This window comes from Gopherus flavomarginatus, chromosome 2, assembly GCF_025201925.1.
Source record: "Gopherus flavomarginatus isolate rGopFla2 chromosome 2, rGopFla2.mat.asm, whole genome shotgun sequence".
NCBI classification, from domain to species: Eukaryota; Metazoa; Chordata; order Testudines; family Testudinidae; genus Gopherus; species Gopherus flavomarginatus.
Window position 1 is genome coordinate 204,366,567 of NC_066618.1, and position 15,692 is coordinate 204,382,258.

General features: G+C 38.2%; 1 protein-coding gene and 1 long non-coding RNA gene across 2 annotated transcripts in view; both read right to left on the reverse strand.

Moving 5' to 3' along the window:
- Positions 1 to 15,692, reverse strand: part of LOC127044264 (uncharacterized) — a 794,940-nt gene that overhangs the window by 570,061 nt on the left and 209,187 nt on the right. The window lies entirely within an intron of this gene.
- Positions 11,351 to 15,692, reverse strand: part of CDH7 (cadherin 7) — a 93,484-nt gene continuing 89,142 nt past the window's right edge. The window contains exon 11 of the mRNA XM_050938815.1: positions 11,351 to 13,820. Within this exon, the coding sequence (XP_050794772.1) occupies positions 13,327 to 13,820 (494 nt within the window). The 3' untranslated portion in view covers positions 11,351 to 13,326. The remainder of the gene's footprint in view (positions 13,821 to 15,692) is intronic.

The following is a 15,692-nucleotide window of genomic DNA, read 5'->3' on the forward strand; positions in this document are numbered from 1 at the left end:
CAACCAATATTTGAGCACTTGAGCTTCACCAGCATGAATCCTCATGAAAAGCCATTTTTTACCTAGAAAATTTTCCTCAAATTGTATATCTGACTGTAAAATTCACAATTTGAAACATCTGATGTATTGGCCAGTTACATATGTTGTCAAATCAGAAAACAGAAATAAGAAAGCAGAACTGTTTTTATAACTTATCATTATGTTAACTCACCCAAGATGTTTTAGCTGACTGAACTGTTTTCCTTAGATTTATAACAGTTATATCGGTGTTTCCCAAAGCATGGATCATGTTTTCTTTAGGAGTGAGGCATGAAGAAGTACCCAGTGTGGGGGCAAACAACAGCATTCATGTAAGTTTCCCTCATGCTGCTTGCTAACATGACTTGTGGGCCCCAGGTACAATAGAGTTTCTTTTTCTGGAGGGATTCAGCTTCCAAATTTTGGGGAATTGCTGATTTATATGACTGAACTGCAGGAAGGATTAAATTATTTTCCTCTGATGCAGTTGCCCCCTCCCTGAATCTTTAATATATTCCCCTCTGAGATTAATTCAACCGGGGATTCACAAAAAATACCTCTGAAGAGCAAATATTTTGATTTTGGAATGACTTAGAAGAAGTGTCAGATATTACCACCACCACCACCGCCTCCAAAAAAAAAAAATGGCAGAGGAGGATACACTCAAACCCTTCCCTGATCATACAGGAAGATATGTCTGCATTCACTGGTTTAGATCACCAATTTAATATTGGGCTTTGTTTATTCATATACTCAGCTTATAGACTCATAGACTCATAGACTCTAGAACTGCAAGGGACCTCGAGAGCTCATCGAGTCCAGTCCCCTGCCCTCATGGCAGGACCAAATACTGTCTAGACCATCCTTAATAGACATTTATCTAACCTACTCTTAAATATCTCCAGAGATGGAGATTCCACAACTTCCCTAGGCAATCTATTCCAGTGTTTAACTACCCTGACAGTTAGGAACTTTTTCCTAATGTCCAACCTAAATCTCCCTTGCTGCAGTTTAAGCCCATTGCTTCTTGTTCTATCATTGGAGGCTAAGGTGAACAAGTTTTCTCTCTCCTCCTGATGACACCCTTTTAGATATCTGAAAACTGCTATCATGTCCCCTTTCAGTCTTCTCTTTTCCAAACTAAACAAACCCAATTCCTTCAGCCTTCCTTCATAGGTCATGTTCTCAAGACCTTTAATCATTCTTGCTGCTCTTCTCTGGACCCTCTCCAATTTCTCCACATCTTTCTTGAAATGCGGTGCCCAGAACTGGATACAATACTCCAGTTGAGGCCTAACCAATGCAGAGTAAAGTGGAAGAATGACTTCTCGTGTCTTGTTTACAACACACCTGTTAATGCATCCCAGTATCACACTGTTGACTCATATTAAGCTTGTGGTCCACTATGACCCCTAGATCTCTTTCTGCCATACTCCTTCCTAGACAGTCTCTTCCCATTCTGTATGTGTGAAACTGATTGTTCCTTCCTAAGTGGAGCACTTTGCATTTATCTTTATTGAACTTCATCCTGTTTACCTCAGACCATTTCTCCAATTTGTTCTGATCATTTTGAATTTTGACCCTGTCCTCCAAAGCAGTTGCAATCCCTCCCAGTTTGGTATCGTCCTCAAACTTAATAAGCGTACTTTCTATGCCAACATCTAAATCGTTGATGAAGATATTGGACAGTGCCGGTCCCAAAACAGATCCCTGCGGAACCCCATTGTTATACCTTTCCAGCAGAATTGGGAGCCATTAATAACTACCCTCTGAGTACGGTTATCCAGCCAGTTATGCACCCACCTTATAGTAGCCCCATCTAAATTGTACTTTCCTAGTTTATCTATAAGAATATCATGCGAGACCGTATCAAATGCCTTACTAAAGTCTAGGTATATCACATCCACCGCTTCTCCCTTATCCACAAGGGTCGTTATCCTATCAAAGAATGCTATCAGATTAGTTTGACACAATTTGTTCTTTACAAACCCATGCTGGCTATTCTCTATCACCTTACCACCTTCCAAGTGTTTGCAGATGATTTCTTTAATTACTTGCTTCATTATCTTCCCTGGCACAGAAGTTAAACTAACTGGTCTGTAGTTTCCTGGGTTGTTTTTATTTCCCTTTTTATAGATGGGCACTATATTTGCCCTTTTCCAGTCTTCTGGAATCTCCCCCGTCTCTTGAAAAAGCTTGTTTCTTTTTTTCAGGAACAAAGTATAAACTCTTATTTAAAACTGCCTGTATCAAGATGACTTAGGGCCAGCCAGCTCTGTTCAATTATCAGGCCCAGCTGGGAAAGGATTAGACTGATCCCTATAAAGGTCTGAGAGAGCTCAGCTGAAGGGAGATCTGGGGGAGGGGGCTAGGCTAAGCTAGACTAGGAAAGTAAAGTAAAGTAAAGTAAAATAAAGTAAGACTTGAAGCAGGGGTGTAGGCTGGCTTCACCTTCTTTCAAGGTTGAGAGGCAAAGGATAAAGCCTCTGGGAGTCGTAGCTAGTGTGGATATAAGACCTGCTTTTTAATTGTTAAAACATAAAATGTAGGCAAAAGATCAAAACACTGTATCCTGGGGCAGGGACCTGAAAGACTTGGGGCATAGCATTGTATCCAACTCCGTTGAGCAGACAGGCTAGCAGCAGACATTGGCCTGTATACTTCTGGGGGCCCAGTGGTGTTGATTTCTTGATTAGGGACTTGAAAAAGCACTTGAAAGAGAAATCAAATGAGTAGCTATCTCAGCCTCCCACCTTTCCCCTCTGAAAGTGTATGAGACATGGGTATATCAAAGCAGAGGGGGAATTGTTTTGCAGGAACTTCTGAAATAGCTAAAGCACCTCCTTGCTCCTGTTACTTGTTTTTCCCACTATGTCCCTTGGCATGTAAGTTGCATTCATTTTGAACACAGCCTAAATACCAGATCACTTCAAGCTATGCACCTTTGCCACTTACACACATTTGCTGCCCTATACCCAACTTCTAAATGAGACTGTTGCCGAATTTGACCCTGAAACTGCATACTCCAGCCTTATACTAGGGCTGAATTTTACCCATTATTATGTCCAGTGGCTTCAGTTAAAAACTTGACAAACATTGTTTATTTGGGGGTACAAAGCCATAGTATTTGAGGTGTTGTAACTAGAATTAGAACACTAACTCATACACAGAACTCTATCTGTAGATTTGAATATGGAAGACACAGAGGAGGGGACGTGCCCAAGGTCCTGCAGCAGGTGAATGGTAGGGCTGGGAATAGAGTTCAGGTTTTTTTACTCCAAGCCTGAGGCCTTGCCACTTGACCATTTTATTAATTGCTGTTTACCTGGGAGCCCTAGACAGGGACCGGGACTCCATTGTACTAGGCACTGTACAAACACAAAAATAAAAAGATGTTCCGTGCTCCAATGAGCATATAAAATAGAGACAACAGGTGGATACAGACAGATGGGAATAGGTTGTGAAGGACCTTCAAAGTGAAGCCAAACAGCTTATGTTTGATGCAATAGAGAAGGGGGAACCAAGGGAGGGTTGCAAAATGAAAGGTGACATAGTCAAAGCAGTGAGCTAGGGAAATGACCTTTTCAGCAGCATTCTGAATGAGTAAGAGCAGAGCAAGAATGCATATGTCAAGGCCAGAGAAGGGGGATGATGAGATGATAAAAGTGAGACATGAGATGATAAAAGTGTGGACAAGAGTTTTAGCTGTGTGGATGGAGGAAAGGCCTTACCTTACAGAAGAATTGACAAGATTTAGACACAGCCACACATTGTCTCAACAAAGAATAACTACAGATATGCATTTATGTGCATACAGAAATAGTAGACCCACTACAGTTGTTACCTTTACCTGTAAAATGTTGCAGCAGGTCTTCAGTTGCTGTAAACCTGTGAACCTGTAAACCTGAACTCAATGCTTGCTGATATACACCAGCAGAGGACACAATCATGTTGACATGTTGTGAACCTTGGTGGGCCTAATGACCTTTATTCATGTACTATATTAAACATTTCTTACCTGTTACATTTTATTACTGTTTTCTAAAATGTCCATGACAATTTATTTTTCTCTGTCCTTCTAACATATCATCACAGCGCAGTGAATCATCCCCCTTTCATTGTGAGGCTGATGACTTTTTCCACTGTAGCATCATTCTCTACTACAATACAATTCCTCTTCCAGCCTACAGAGGTTCTTTACAATGCTGTTCAACTAATCATACAGTTGTAGCAATGCACGCAGGGTCAGATTTTGCCCTTAAATATAGATGTGCACAGCTGCCATTGAATTCAATCCCTTACCTCCAACTCCATATGAAACTATTTTCCACCCTCAAGGAAAATGGAAATCCTAAGGCTGCTGCCTATCTCAGGATCTTTCCATGACCTTGTAGCACTTTGAGTTTTGATTCATCACCAGGTCTGCTGCTCGCTATTTGCAGGGCTGGCTCCAGGCACCAGCTTACCAAGCAGGTGCTTGGGGCGGCCACTCCGGAGATGGGTGTCACTTCCAGCTATTTGGCGGCAATTCGGCGGAGGGTTCTTCACTCCTGCTCGGAGCGAAGGACCTCCCGCTGAATTGCTGCAGATCGTGATCGCTTATTTTTTTTTTTTAGCTGCTTGGGGCGGCAAAACCCCTGGAGCTGGCCTTGGCTATTTGAATATAAGTCACTTCATATAAGTGATGCAGCATCTAGACCAGAATGTCTAGGTTAAACTTTGGCTTCCAGTTATTGGTGTTGATATTTGGTTCCTATCATTGGTATTGAGTTTTGCCATGTTATAAGAATTGGATTATGGTTTATTCATCTATTTTTATGATTAATTATTCACCATTATTAATTTTTATTATTATATTTTTGTATTGTTGTAGGATAATTGTCCCTACTGGAACTATGAACATTTCATTTCCTTGCAACCAGTTTGCCAGCTTCACTCAATAGTGAAGAGGAAGAAAATGTTAAATCCCCTTTCTTATTTGCAAGCTTCAACTGTGTTGCCTGCTTATTCTACATTCACCCTCTACGCATTCACTGCAAGGGAGAATAAATGAATAAGTACCCAAAGACGAAAAATGATATCTAACAAAAACCTCAATCATATTGTGTCTTTGGGGCCAACAGGAATTGTACAAAAAGAACACAGAAACACACATCTTTCCACTAGCCTATTTAGTTCACATGAGAGGAAGCATTTTTAACCTCATACATTGCATGAATCCTTGCAGTGTCCTTGGATGTACCATATACCATCAGAGGAGGGACACCTTTTCATCCCTGTAGGTGCTTGCTGTATGCTACAGTCAAACATTGCTAGGAATTGAAGGGGGAAAAAAAACAAAACCATCAAAAGACATGTAGCTATTCCCTACTAAACATACGAACAGCATGAACAAAATGCATTTCTTCTGAGCACTTCATTCATAGATAAGGATCAGTGTGGGTAAATATCCATTGGCAAGAACTTGTTGCTTTTGGGAATTTTGTATTTCCCATTAAGCTTGCTATCTTGTATCATTCCTATTATTATCCACTATTAAGACTGGAAGTTTTTACTCCATAGGGCAATTTCATTTTCCATTGGGGAATTTTACTCCTGCAACACTACTCCCTTTTACCACTGGATCATTTTTGAAGCAATGAAAGCACCAAGGCAAAACTTTTTGGTTTCATGTCTCTGTCCTCCTCTCTTCACCCTCTTTTGTTTATTTCATTTCATTTAATTTATTAGAACAAAAATGACAAAGTTACCCCACACACACACGCACAGAAAGGGGCAGCTTATGATACACTTGAATAGTACCTTACCCCACTGGTAGTCCCACTGAAGTAAATGGAATTGCCTGTGGTTTACTCAGTGCAAGTAAGGACATCAGAATCTGGTCCTACATGAAGATCTCTTACAGCATCACAAGACACATTTTCTGGATTTTAGAAAACACTGAACTGCTATTTTCCCAGTCAGTATTGTACATCATGCAAAAATATAAACCTCTTGCAACACTATTCATATTTAGTGTGTGCGGAGATATCAATCTTCACAAATGACCTGTGAGAGCAAGTGTATTGTCTGTAACAGCAAGGTTAAGTGTACTCTGTTGAAAGCAACTAGATTATGCCATTAAAAACATTCTAGCAAGATAGGTGTAGTATCATAAAATATGTGGATGATGCTTGGTTGATGGCAGGACAAAGAAAAGTGACTCCTAACAGAGGAAGGGGAGTAAAGAGATGACAGAAAGGAGAGAGCATCAAACCTGACCAACTATCCTTTCTCCTGCCACTTTCAATGGTCATTTTATCACTCTCCCTTTACTATCCTTCAGTGAGGGTGATTTTATCCTTCAACTTTTGTGTCTTAATGGACACTTCTTTCTTCCTACCACCACCTCATCAATGTGATATTATTTTTCATGTAGTAGTTTTTTTCTAATCACTAAGGAAATAAAAAGACTTAAAAATTCATACTGCCCAATCTTGTCAGACTCAAACAGTCTAATGTGGCTTGAATGTCTAGTTTGATATCACACTTATGCCTAACTGATGAGTAGTTAGTCTCAATAAGAGGAAAAGGAGAGTACTGAGGCAAAGCAGTAATTAGAGGAAGGCAATAAATGTCAGCGTACATATGGCATTTTGCACATGTGCTGGTTCGGTTTAATTTTATACCTTTTTTTTCTCTTTCTGCACATAGCTAAAGTGAATGTTATAAATGCTAGTGAAGAACCTAAGTTAAAGGTAAGGAACCTCAAAAAATCCTAAGGTTTAGTTTTGCTAAACACCTAAACATTATTAATAAAACTAGTAGAAATGACACTGTTCTGAAAGTGAACTATTAGCCCTAGAGTACCATAAGAATGGTGATGTTAATGACAGTTTAACCTTAACAATGGTCACTATAACATCTTCTCATCTGATGCTCCTTTGTATATAGGTCTTTCTCCCCAGCCCCTTAGATGAGAGAAGGAGGTGCCTTTCCTCTGACTTCCACAAGAGGAAGGATGGTTCTTGTGGTTATGGAACAAGACTAGTATTGGGAATTTAAATTTAGGATCTGCCACAGAATCAGCGTGCCGCTTTAGTTACTCAGTGCCTCCCGTCCCCATCCATAAACTAGTGTTAACACTTACCTCGCTCCTAGAGATATTGTAAGAATAAGTTCACTAATGTTTATGAGGCAGAAAAGTAGCTGGAGGAGTTATGCTGACTCATGATCTTTCCCTGGGAACCAGTAGAGAAGTGGGGGTTGGGTTGGTTCTTCTCTTTCCCTCATCCCTTATAGTTGGGAGGAGTGAGGGGCCCAGCAACTTACAAGCTGTTCAGTCTTGTAACTAAGGAGGGCTAGGCTCTGTTAGGCAATTAGCATTGTGGTTTCTGGAAGAGTGACAGGGTTCAAACCAAATCCCAGTTGCTTCTTCCTGCTTATAATTCTCTTGTAACTTAAACTGTGGCATGTTGCTGGGTGTAAAGTAAAATAGCTAAATCATTCCATCTCAGAGGAACTTCACAATCATGGTGGGTAAAGTGAACTACTCTGTGTTCTTAGTTTGAGACTACAGCAAGTATGCAACAACACAAATGGACTATAAATCTCCTGGGAATAGGAGTTCTGCAAATATTTTCAACACTTCCCAAATTTCATTTGTGTCAAAAATATTATAAACATAGCTGATTTTCCTGTCAAAGCCAATCTTAGCATTTCTGAGATAGGCCTGAGATGTAATCATTTACATGTGTTGGCGATTGTTCTTCACTGCTATCACAACATTATGCATAGGGATGGCCTAAGGTTTTAGGGAAGATTTTTTGAACTGATTTTTTGCTGTACATAATGATGCTGGGTCCTTTTACATAAAAGAAAAGTGTATGGGATGGTTAAATGCACATTTCATTGCACATTCCATTGGCTTCTGGTTCTTTAGAACAATCTGTATACATAGATTAAGAAATATTTTCAATATATTTTATTTGACAGCAAATATTCCACTGATTTGAGAGTTTATAGAGAGCAATATCTATGTTTACAATCTTTGTTCTTTCTTGTGATTTCCACATATCCCTTTCTTTTGTTGCAGAATCTTCATAATAATTAGGTACGTTGATTTCTTCAGGCAATAAATGTCCAGTTGTTTTCTGACAGTAACAATATGATCTAAGAGTTCGCAGATTTTATGTAACATCTCTCAGGTATTTTCAAGTATCCCACTCATCTTGTAGATAATGATCCCCTAGCAAGCCAAAACATAATTTAAACTATGACATTTTTGCCTAGCCAGCATGCTTTACTACACACACTGGTTGGTAAGCTTGTCTCAAACAGTGAATTGATCCATTAGAGGACATTCTGGATAAGGCAGACTCCTGCTTTGGTCTCTGACTCTTGTATCTCAGAGAACAAAAGGACAATTAGTTATCCTTAAAACCATTTTTGTGAACAGTGCTGAATGTTACCTGCTGCACTTGTGATGAATCTGAATTAGACAGTTGTTTATATGCAAGACTGATCTATGCACTGAGATGGACAGTGTGGGAGGGGATGTGATGTCATGGGCAGGGCTCTGAACTGGGACTCAGCAGACCTGCATTCTATTCCTGGCTTTGTCATTGACTTTCCTCATCTGTAAAATTGGGGTAATGACGTTTCATTCCTTTGCAAAGCATTTTGAGCTTGATGGATGCTATATTACAATTAGCTGAAATAACGATCACACATAAAAGATACCTATCTGTGCTGATGTGAATGTGAAGCTGCTTAGCATTCCTCAGATCAGTATAACTATGAACAGATTTTTAAAATGGGCATAGCCCTTCAAGGAGAAGTGCTCTATACAAAAAATCAGCCATGTGATCAGCTACAATCATGAATTTGATAACATTTGCTGGAAACCACAGTCAACAGCAATGTGTGTTCCCATTTCAGCTCTGCAATATTCTTACAAGTGCATACAACTATGTGGTTTAGAGTGTATTTGCTTTTCATGATGACCAGGTCAGAAAATACCACTTGACTTTGTGTCATCCAGTGTTGGATACTTTGGAAACATAAGTGATTGGTATTTTATGTTGAACAATATGGCTTCACCCAGAATCTGTACAAGAAAAGAGGATGAGAAACATTTTGATATGGACAAGTGTGCATACACAGAAAATCAATAAAGAAAAGTAATTTAGAAGGGAAACATTGATTCAAGAAAAAAATCTGTAAAGAAAAAAGTCTCAGACAGTGAAAAAGAACAAACACAACAGAAGCAATAATATCTTTGATCCTGAATAATCTGTTTTTGTCACAGCTGATGTCATGACACCTGGTAAGAGTACTGGAGTGATCACATCAATCCATCAAACAGGATCATTTATTTCAAGAAGGACTGAGATCTATCTTGAACATTAGTGCTGTGTAGACTGACCTTATTCCTTTGGTAATAAGAAATATAGGGTCAGATTACTCACTCCATTACATCAGTTTTACACCAGAGTAAACCCACTGATTACAGTGGATGTACATGTTCATAGCAGAGTGAAGATCCTGGCCCATAATCTCACCTGAGTGTGACAGCTTGACCCAGACTTTGTCAGTAGTCCTGCTAGACCAGGGATCGGCAAACTTTGGCATGTGGCCTGCGAGGGTAAGCACCCTGGCAGGCCAGGCCAGCTTGTTTACCTGCCGCGTCCACAGGTTTGGCCGAATGCGGTACCCACTGGCTGCGGTTCGCTTCCCACTGCCCCCATTGGCCTGGAGTGGCCACGTGCCAAACGTTGCCGATCCCTGTAGTAGAATATTGTAGAAGCCTCATGGAATTTCAGTTAGGCATACCCACCATACAACTCAGTTGTGATTTGGTGGGAACAGGAAGGAGTTAAATTTTAATTATGAGTGGCTGGTTGGTTGATATTCTGCCAAATGAGGACTTCAGTGAATTCTCGTTAACTACAAGAGCTAGTTAGAAATTTTCAAAATTTTCATGAAAAGTTTGTAAAAAATTGTGAAGGAAAGTCCGTTCGAAGGAGCTGTTTAGGAATGTTCCATTGTCCTTGTGGGACACACAAAAAGAAGTAATACCCTTTACTTTCACCATTTAGAACTGGAAAAATATAGAGGGGAAACAAACATGAATAGGATTATCGAACAGCTTCTGTATGAGGAGAGAATAAAAAGATTGGGACTGTTAAGCTTAGAAAGGAGATGATTAAGCAGGAGATACAATAGAGGTTTATAAAATCATGAATGGTGAGGAGAAAATGAATAAGGAAATATTATTTAGCCCTTCACATAACACAAGAACCAGGGGTCAACCAATGAAATTAATAGGCAACAGGTTTAAAACAAACAAAAAGAAGTACTTCTTCACACAAGTCAATCTGGGTTGTCATGAAGGCCAGAAGTATAACTGGGTTAGAAAAAAATAGATAAGTTTATGGAGGATAGATTCATCAATGGCTATTGGCTAAGATGGTTAGGGATGAAATTCCATGTTCTGGATGCCCTAAACTTCCAACTGCCAGAAGCTGAGACTGGATATCAGGGGATGGGTCACTCGAAATTGCCCTCTTCTATTCATTCCCACTTCAGCATTTGGCTCCGGTCACTGTCAACAGACAATGAGCTAGATGTACCATAGGTCTGATCCATTTTAGCCATTTTTATGATCTTTATGATTTGATACTCTGAAGAATCCTTTGAAAAACTGCATTATATGTACTATAGTAACTTTTAAAATGTAATAATTTTTATACCCAGGAGACAAATGTGTGTAGTATAACAACAGAGTTTCACGACCATCTTCAAATTGTGTAATGAAAAATGAATACATGCAAGAATTTTCAATGCATTAAATAAAGTGGAACAGATTTCTTCCAATAGCAAAAGCAAGGCAAAGCTGACACATTTTTATGAGAAAGGGGATATACTTTGTTTTTATAAATATAAAACAGGAAAAAAGCAAGACAGTTGTGCTGTTTACTTAAATAACACTGAAATCTCCTTTGAGTGATATGTGCTAAAATCAGCACTTTTGACTTCATAATCCAAGTGCATGAATTATTTTATCTTCTCACCAACAAGGAGATTATTATAAAATTGTTCTCCCATCACCTTGTTCATTTAACACCAACATAACACCTTACTTTTATTGAACTGCACACGCTTGATACTTTTTTCACTTTCTTTTATTGAAAATCTTACATATGTGACTAAAAGTCATGGGTAATTATCTTTCAGTTCCATTACAAAATCGGTCATCTATCTATCTATATATATATCTATATATATAGATTTAATACAACTATAAGCAAATCTACTGAATCATGAAGCAATGATTGTCTACACAAATGTTTGTCTACACAAATGTTATCCAAATTAAATTAAACTGTTTGCAGATGATCAAAATTACGTTTTTAATGAGGCTGAAGGCCACTTTCACATAGTTAATTGATAATGCTGGATTGCAAGAATTACAAAACCTTGAGGATATTTTCCCCCATCCCCATGTGCAATCCATACATTAGAATTCCACTTTAAGGGTCCTCTTTTCAGAAAGAAGCACTTTCAGGGTGAACCTCATCCACTATGGAGTGACTACTCGCTGCATACTTAGGCCCTAACCCTTCAACACTTATGCATGCCTCTGAAGTCCTAGCGGAGTCAAGTCATTGGAATTTAACACATGAATAATGTTTGTAAGATCAGGGCCTTATTTAGGAACTCATCTACATATGCTTCAAAAAGAAAAAAAATGGAAAGAATATTAAAAGAAAACATTATTGTTACTTGAATATATGCCTTATTTTCTAATAATAAATCATGAAAGATGAAGTATAAATATTGTCAGAATTATAAAAAAAAGTTTTATTCTAAGAAACCCTACTTCAAAATTGTACAATATTTTAAGCTACTGCAATTGTCCTTCTATTTTGGCACTCCTGAATCAGTGTAGAAAGTATGTGTTGTGAAGTTAATTCCTCTGGGGAAAATACTTATGTGAGTCAGGATCAAAAGATGGATTCTGGAGTTTATAGCATTACATTGCTTAACATATGAAAGAAAATTTTAACTGTCTTTTACTGTGATTCATTAACAGCAAAAGAGAAGGGGAGAAAAAAGCATGGTCTTTAAAGTCTTCCAAGCTCATAGGACATGTGACCTTGAAAACTAAATCTCGCACTAAGGACACTCCCAACTACCTCTGAGGCTTCTTTCGAGAATGCAATGTACAAATATTTTATTCAAATGCCTCAGACATGGTAATAGCTCAGAAGAATGACTGTGTGTCCTTGTAGCTGTGCTCCTTTCTGAGAGATGAATGGCAGGCTTGATTGCTTTACTGTAATTTCTCCATTTCCATGCTTCATTTCCTTCATGTATCTGAGACTGGAGAAAAATCAGCATGTTCTGACAAGTCTAATACCACAAGGCAATAAAATGGACCTGAATTTAGCAGAGACTGGAGCTCCAAAATAAATATAACTCTATATGACAAATTAAAAAAAAAAGATAAATTCTCCTGTACAAATCAGAAGAGATAATAAAAAATAACAAATAGACAGCAACTTTTTGCATACCTACACAGGCATCACAAGACCGTTTTCAACTTTAAGAATCCCTTTCCATGTTTTTTATTTTATCTGGATTGTAAATTATTTCAATAAGTTGATGACAAACATTGCAGGTTTTCTTAGCATGGTTTGCAATTATTTTTGTTTGTTTTGATAGCCTAGGTATTTGCATTTCTGATTAAATAGCTCTTTTAACCATCATCACCACCAATAAAAATATTCTGCTGGGTTTGGATTTTTGTTTGTTTGGTTTTGGTTTTTTGAGCAAACAAGCTGCATGCAACACTGTAAATAAAATTTGCCAAAAGATTTTGTATCAGAAAAGTACAATATATATTGTAAGACTGTTCTGAGTGGAAGATTGTGTTTGTTTGTTTCCTCTTCTACTTATCCCTTATTAGAGACTTTACAATCTAGACATGGCAGTACTGTGAAGGCATCTATAGGGTATCATTGGCTCACTGAAGTCACAGTGCACTACATATTCTTAGAAGTTAGTTGCCTCTGCAGGTATATGAGGGTTGCTATCTATTTGGATATGGCTGAGCATCTCATTTTATCAAAAATGCCATCAAATGCTCAGGTTCTGTGTGGTCAGTGCAGTCCCTAGGACAAGTCTAATGAAAATATGCTTCACCAAGGCAAAAAAAAACCTAAAAGGTTAAAAATGGAAAAATATTTACAACTTGCCTTAGTCCAGATGTTGAGTTTTTGTTTTTGTTTTTCTTCAGTTCATTTACATAGAAAGGCTCCAAGGCTATGAGTAGAAGCTGTCAGGTCCAGTTCCGTACATATCCGCAAGTCGTTTAAAACGAGGCCCCCAGTCACTGAGGTAATCATAATTCTGATCAGAGTTTGAACTGATGGAATCTAAAGAGCTGAGTGACTCAGCCACTGAGCCATTTCCCTCAAAGGCATATGTCTGCAAGGAATCATATGGTGGAGCACAGGGATCCACATCAGCCTCTTTTAGTCTCTCCCAGATAAATTCCCTAAAAATGACATTATCTGGGATACTTTTAAAAGTTGGTCGGCTCAAGAACTGAATCTCGGGAGTCACATCCCTTCTGGTCTTGGTGTCTCGGATGATGTTGAGGTTTCTCAAGGCAGCCATATCAAAAGCCTCCGTGTCTTCTTCTCCACCGCCTTCATCATCATATCTGACTATGTTTTCCCTGATATCTCTCTCCTCATCAAAAATTAGTGGCTCTTTTTTCCGCCGTCTCATGGTGACAATCAGCAAGATCAGCACTGGAACACAAAAGACCAAAGTTTTAGTGAAGCTGAAGTTTGAATTTATCCTCCACTCAGATCTTTCCCAGTAGTGGAACTATTCCTTAGTTTACACCATACAGATCCTTTCCTTATCCATGGAACACAATGTCCACATCATGCAGTTAGATTTCGAATCACTAGTAGGTTCTAAAATGGCTTTTAAACAAAGACCTTTTAGATATTAAAGAATCTATTTCTATTTCCACAGTAATTCTTCATCTTTAATGCTATATCCCACACTATCTGCTAAACATAAATTTAAGAGCCAGTTGAGGCTGATTATTACCATCTTACAGTCACAAAATGAAAAAAGAGACCTTTTTCTGAACTCCTAATTGCCCAAGCGGTAAAAGCACATTCATAAAGATAGTGCAGGGAGTTTAACAACCGTAGTTTGAGAATGGACTGAAATAAAGTATGCCACCATAGTTTCATTGATAAAATACCTGTTCCTTGATTGGGAAACTCTGAGTAGTTAAGTAATGTCTAATACAAGCCTGTTTTGAGTTCATGGATTAAAAGCATCTCTATATTAGACTGCATTTTGCTTTAATGTGCAAAATACTATAGTTGGTGCCTGTGAATTATGTTTAATGAGAATTGCGAAGGCAGCTTGGAAACACAACCCCTAAAGGTAATGGTTTAAAAAATTCTGATACTTCAGGTTTCTTTTTTTAAGCTTAAAAGCCAAGATTAATTTATAGAGACTGAGCCAAAGTACAAGGAGGAGATTCACTCCAGGCATATAATATACTTCCAACCATTTACAGTTTAAATATGTTTTTGGTAAACAAACAGGTACTATTCATAAACATAATTTGAAGGGACTAATGTGAATACTACATTCAAGTTTGAGAGATGACAGACTGTTACTCATCCTCCTAAAAATGATCATTTTATTTTAACATTGAAGCATCTGAATAACTTTGATGGGATTAGTGGGAGCTATAATGTATACTTAAGGTTGTAAAAATCAAAAGACATTCAGTAGTAAAGCTGCTCTTCCACACTATCTCATAGCATTGTGCCTTGGTGCTATTTTAAAACTCTCCTACGAATATATTTTTATAAAAAAAATACATGATCCAAGGTTATATTCTTTGCCCCACAGCACTCACGTACTTCTGTTGGAGGTTACACAGACTTCCTGAAGGGAAAAATTCCTGAAAGCTAATTTAGATCAGTTTTGATTTAAAGGAACTCAGTTCTTCTTTAGGCTGATTCTTTGCATGCCATGCTTCTTCATGGACTGAACTTTTGTTTCAGAATTCAAAACACTGAATGTAAAGTTTTATAATATAAGCAGAAGCACAACCAGATATATAGCGATATTAGGGCATACCACAATAAGAGTAGTTGAACTGAGATATTACATAATGAAATATAAATTAGACGCCATTAACCCAAAGACATATTATGGCCATTAAATACATAAATAACTACCTTGGGACACTCCCCAACTACGTGAACTGTCCCCAGATATTCTCAAGTGTGACATCAATTCAGTACATAACGCAATATGGTAATCCTCATGAGAACATCTTTTCAGGGAGGTATTTTCTACAAAGATGTCAATCTACACACAGGGCATAATTTAAGATGCGGGTCAAGTGGTAAAAATGCCTAAGCAACTCAAAGCAATTCAGACTTCTATTCTGTTTAGAAGTACCACACCATCCTTCTTATGTAGCTTTTCCAGTCCAGTATCAAACTGGCCTACAGCATAATCAGACTTCAAAGACAAGTTTTTGCAGTTCTTTCCTGGACACATTGTGTGCCTTCTAAAAGTAAGACTGAAACAAGTTTTCTTCCTGAAGTTTTCTCTTTTTGACAAATATAGTAAGCAAT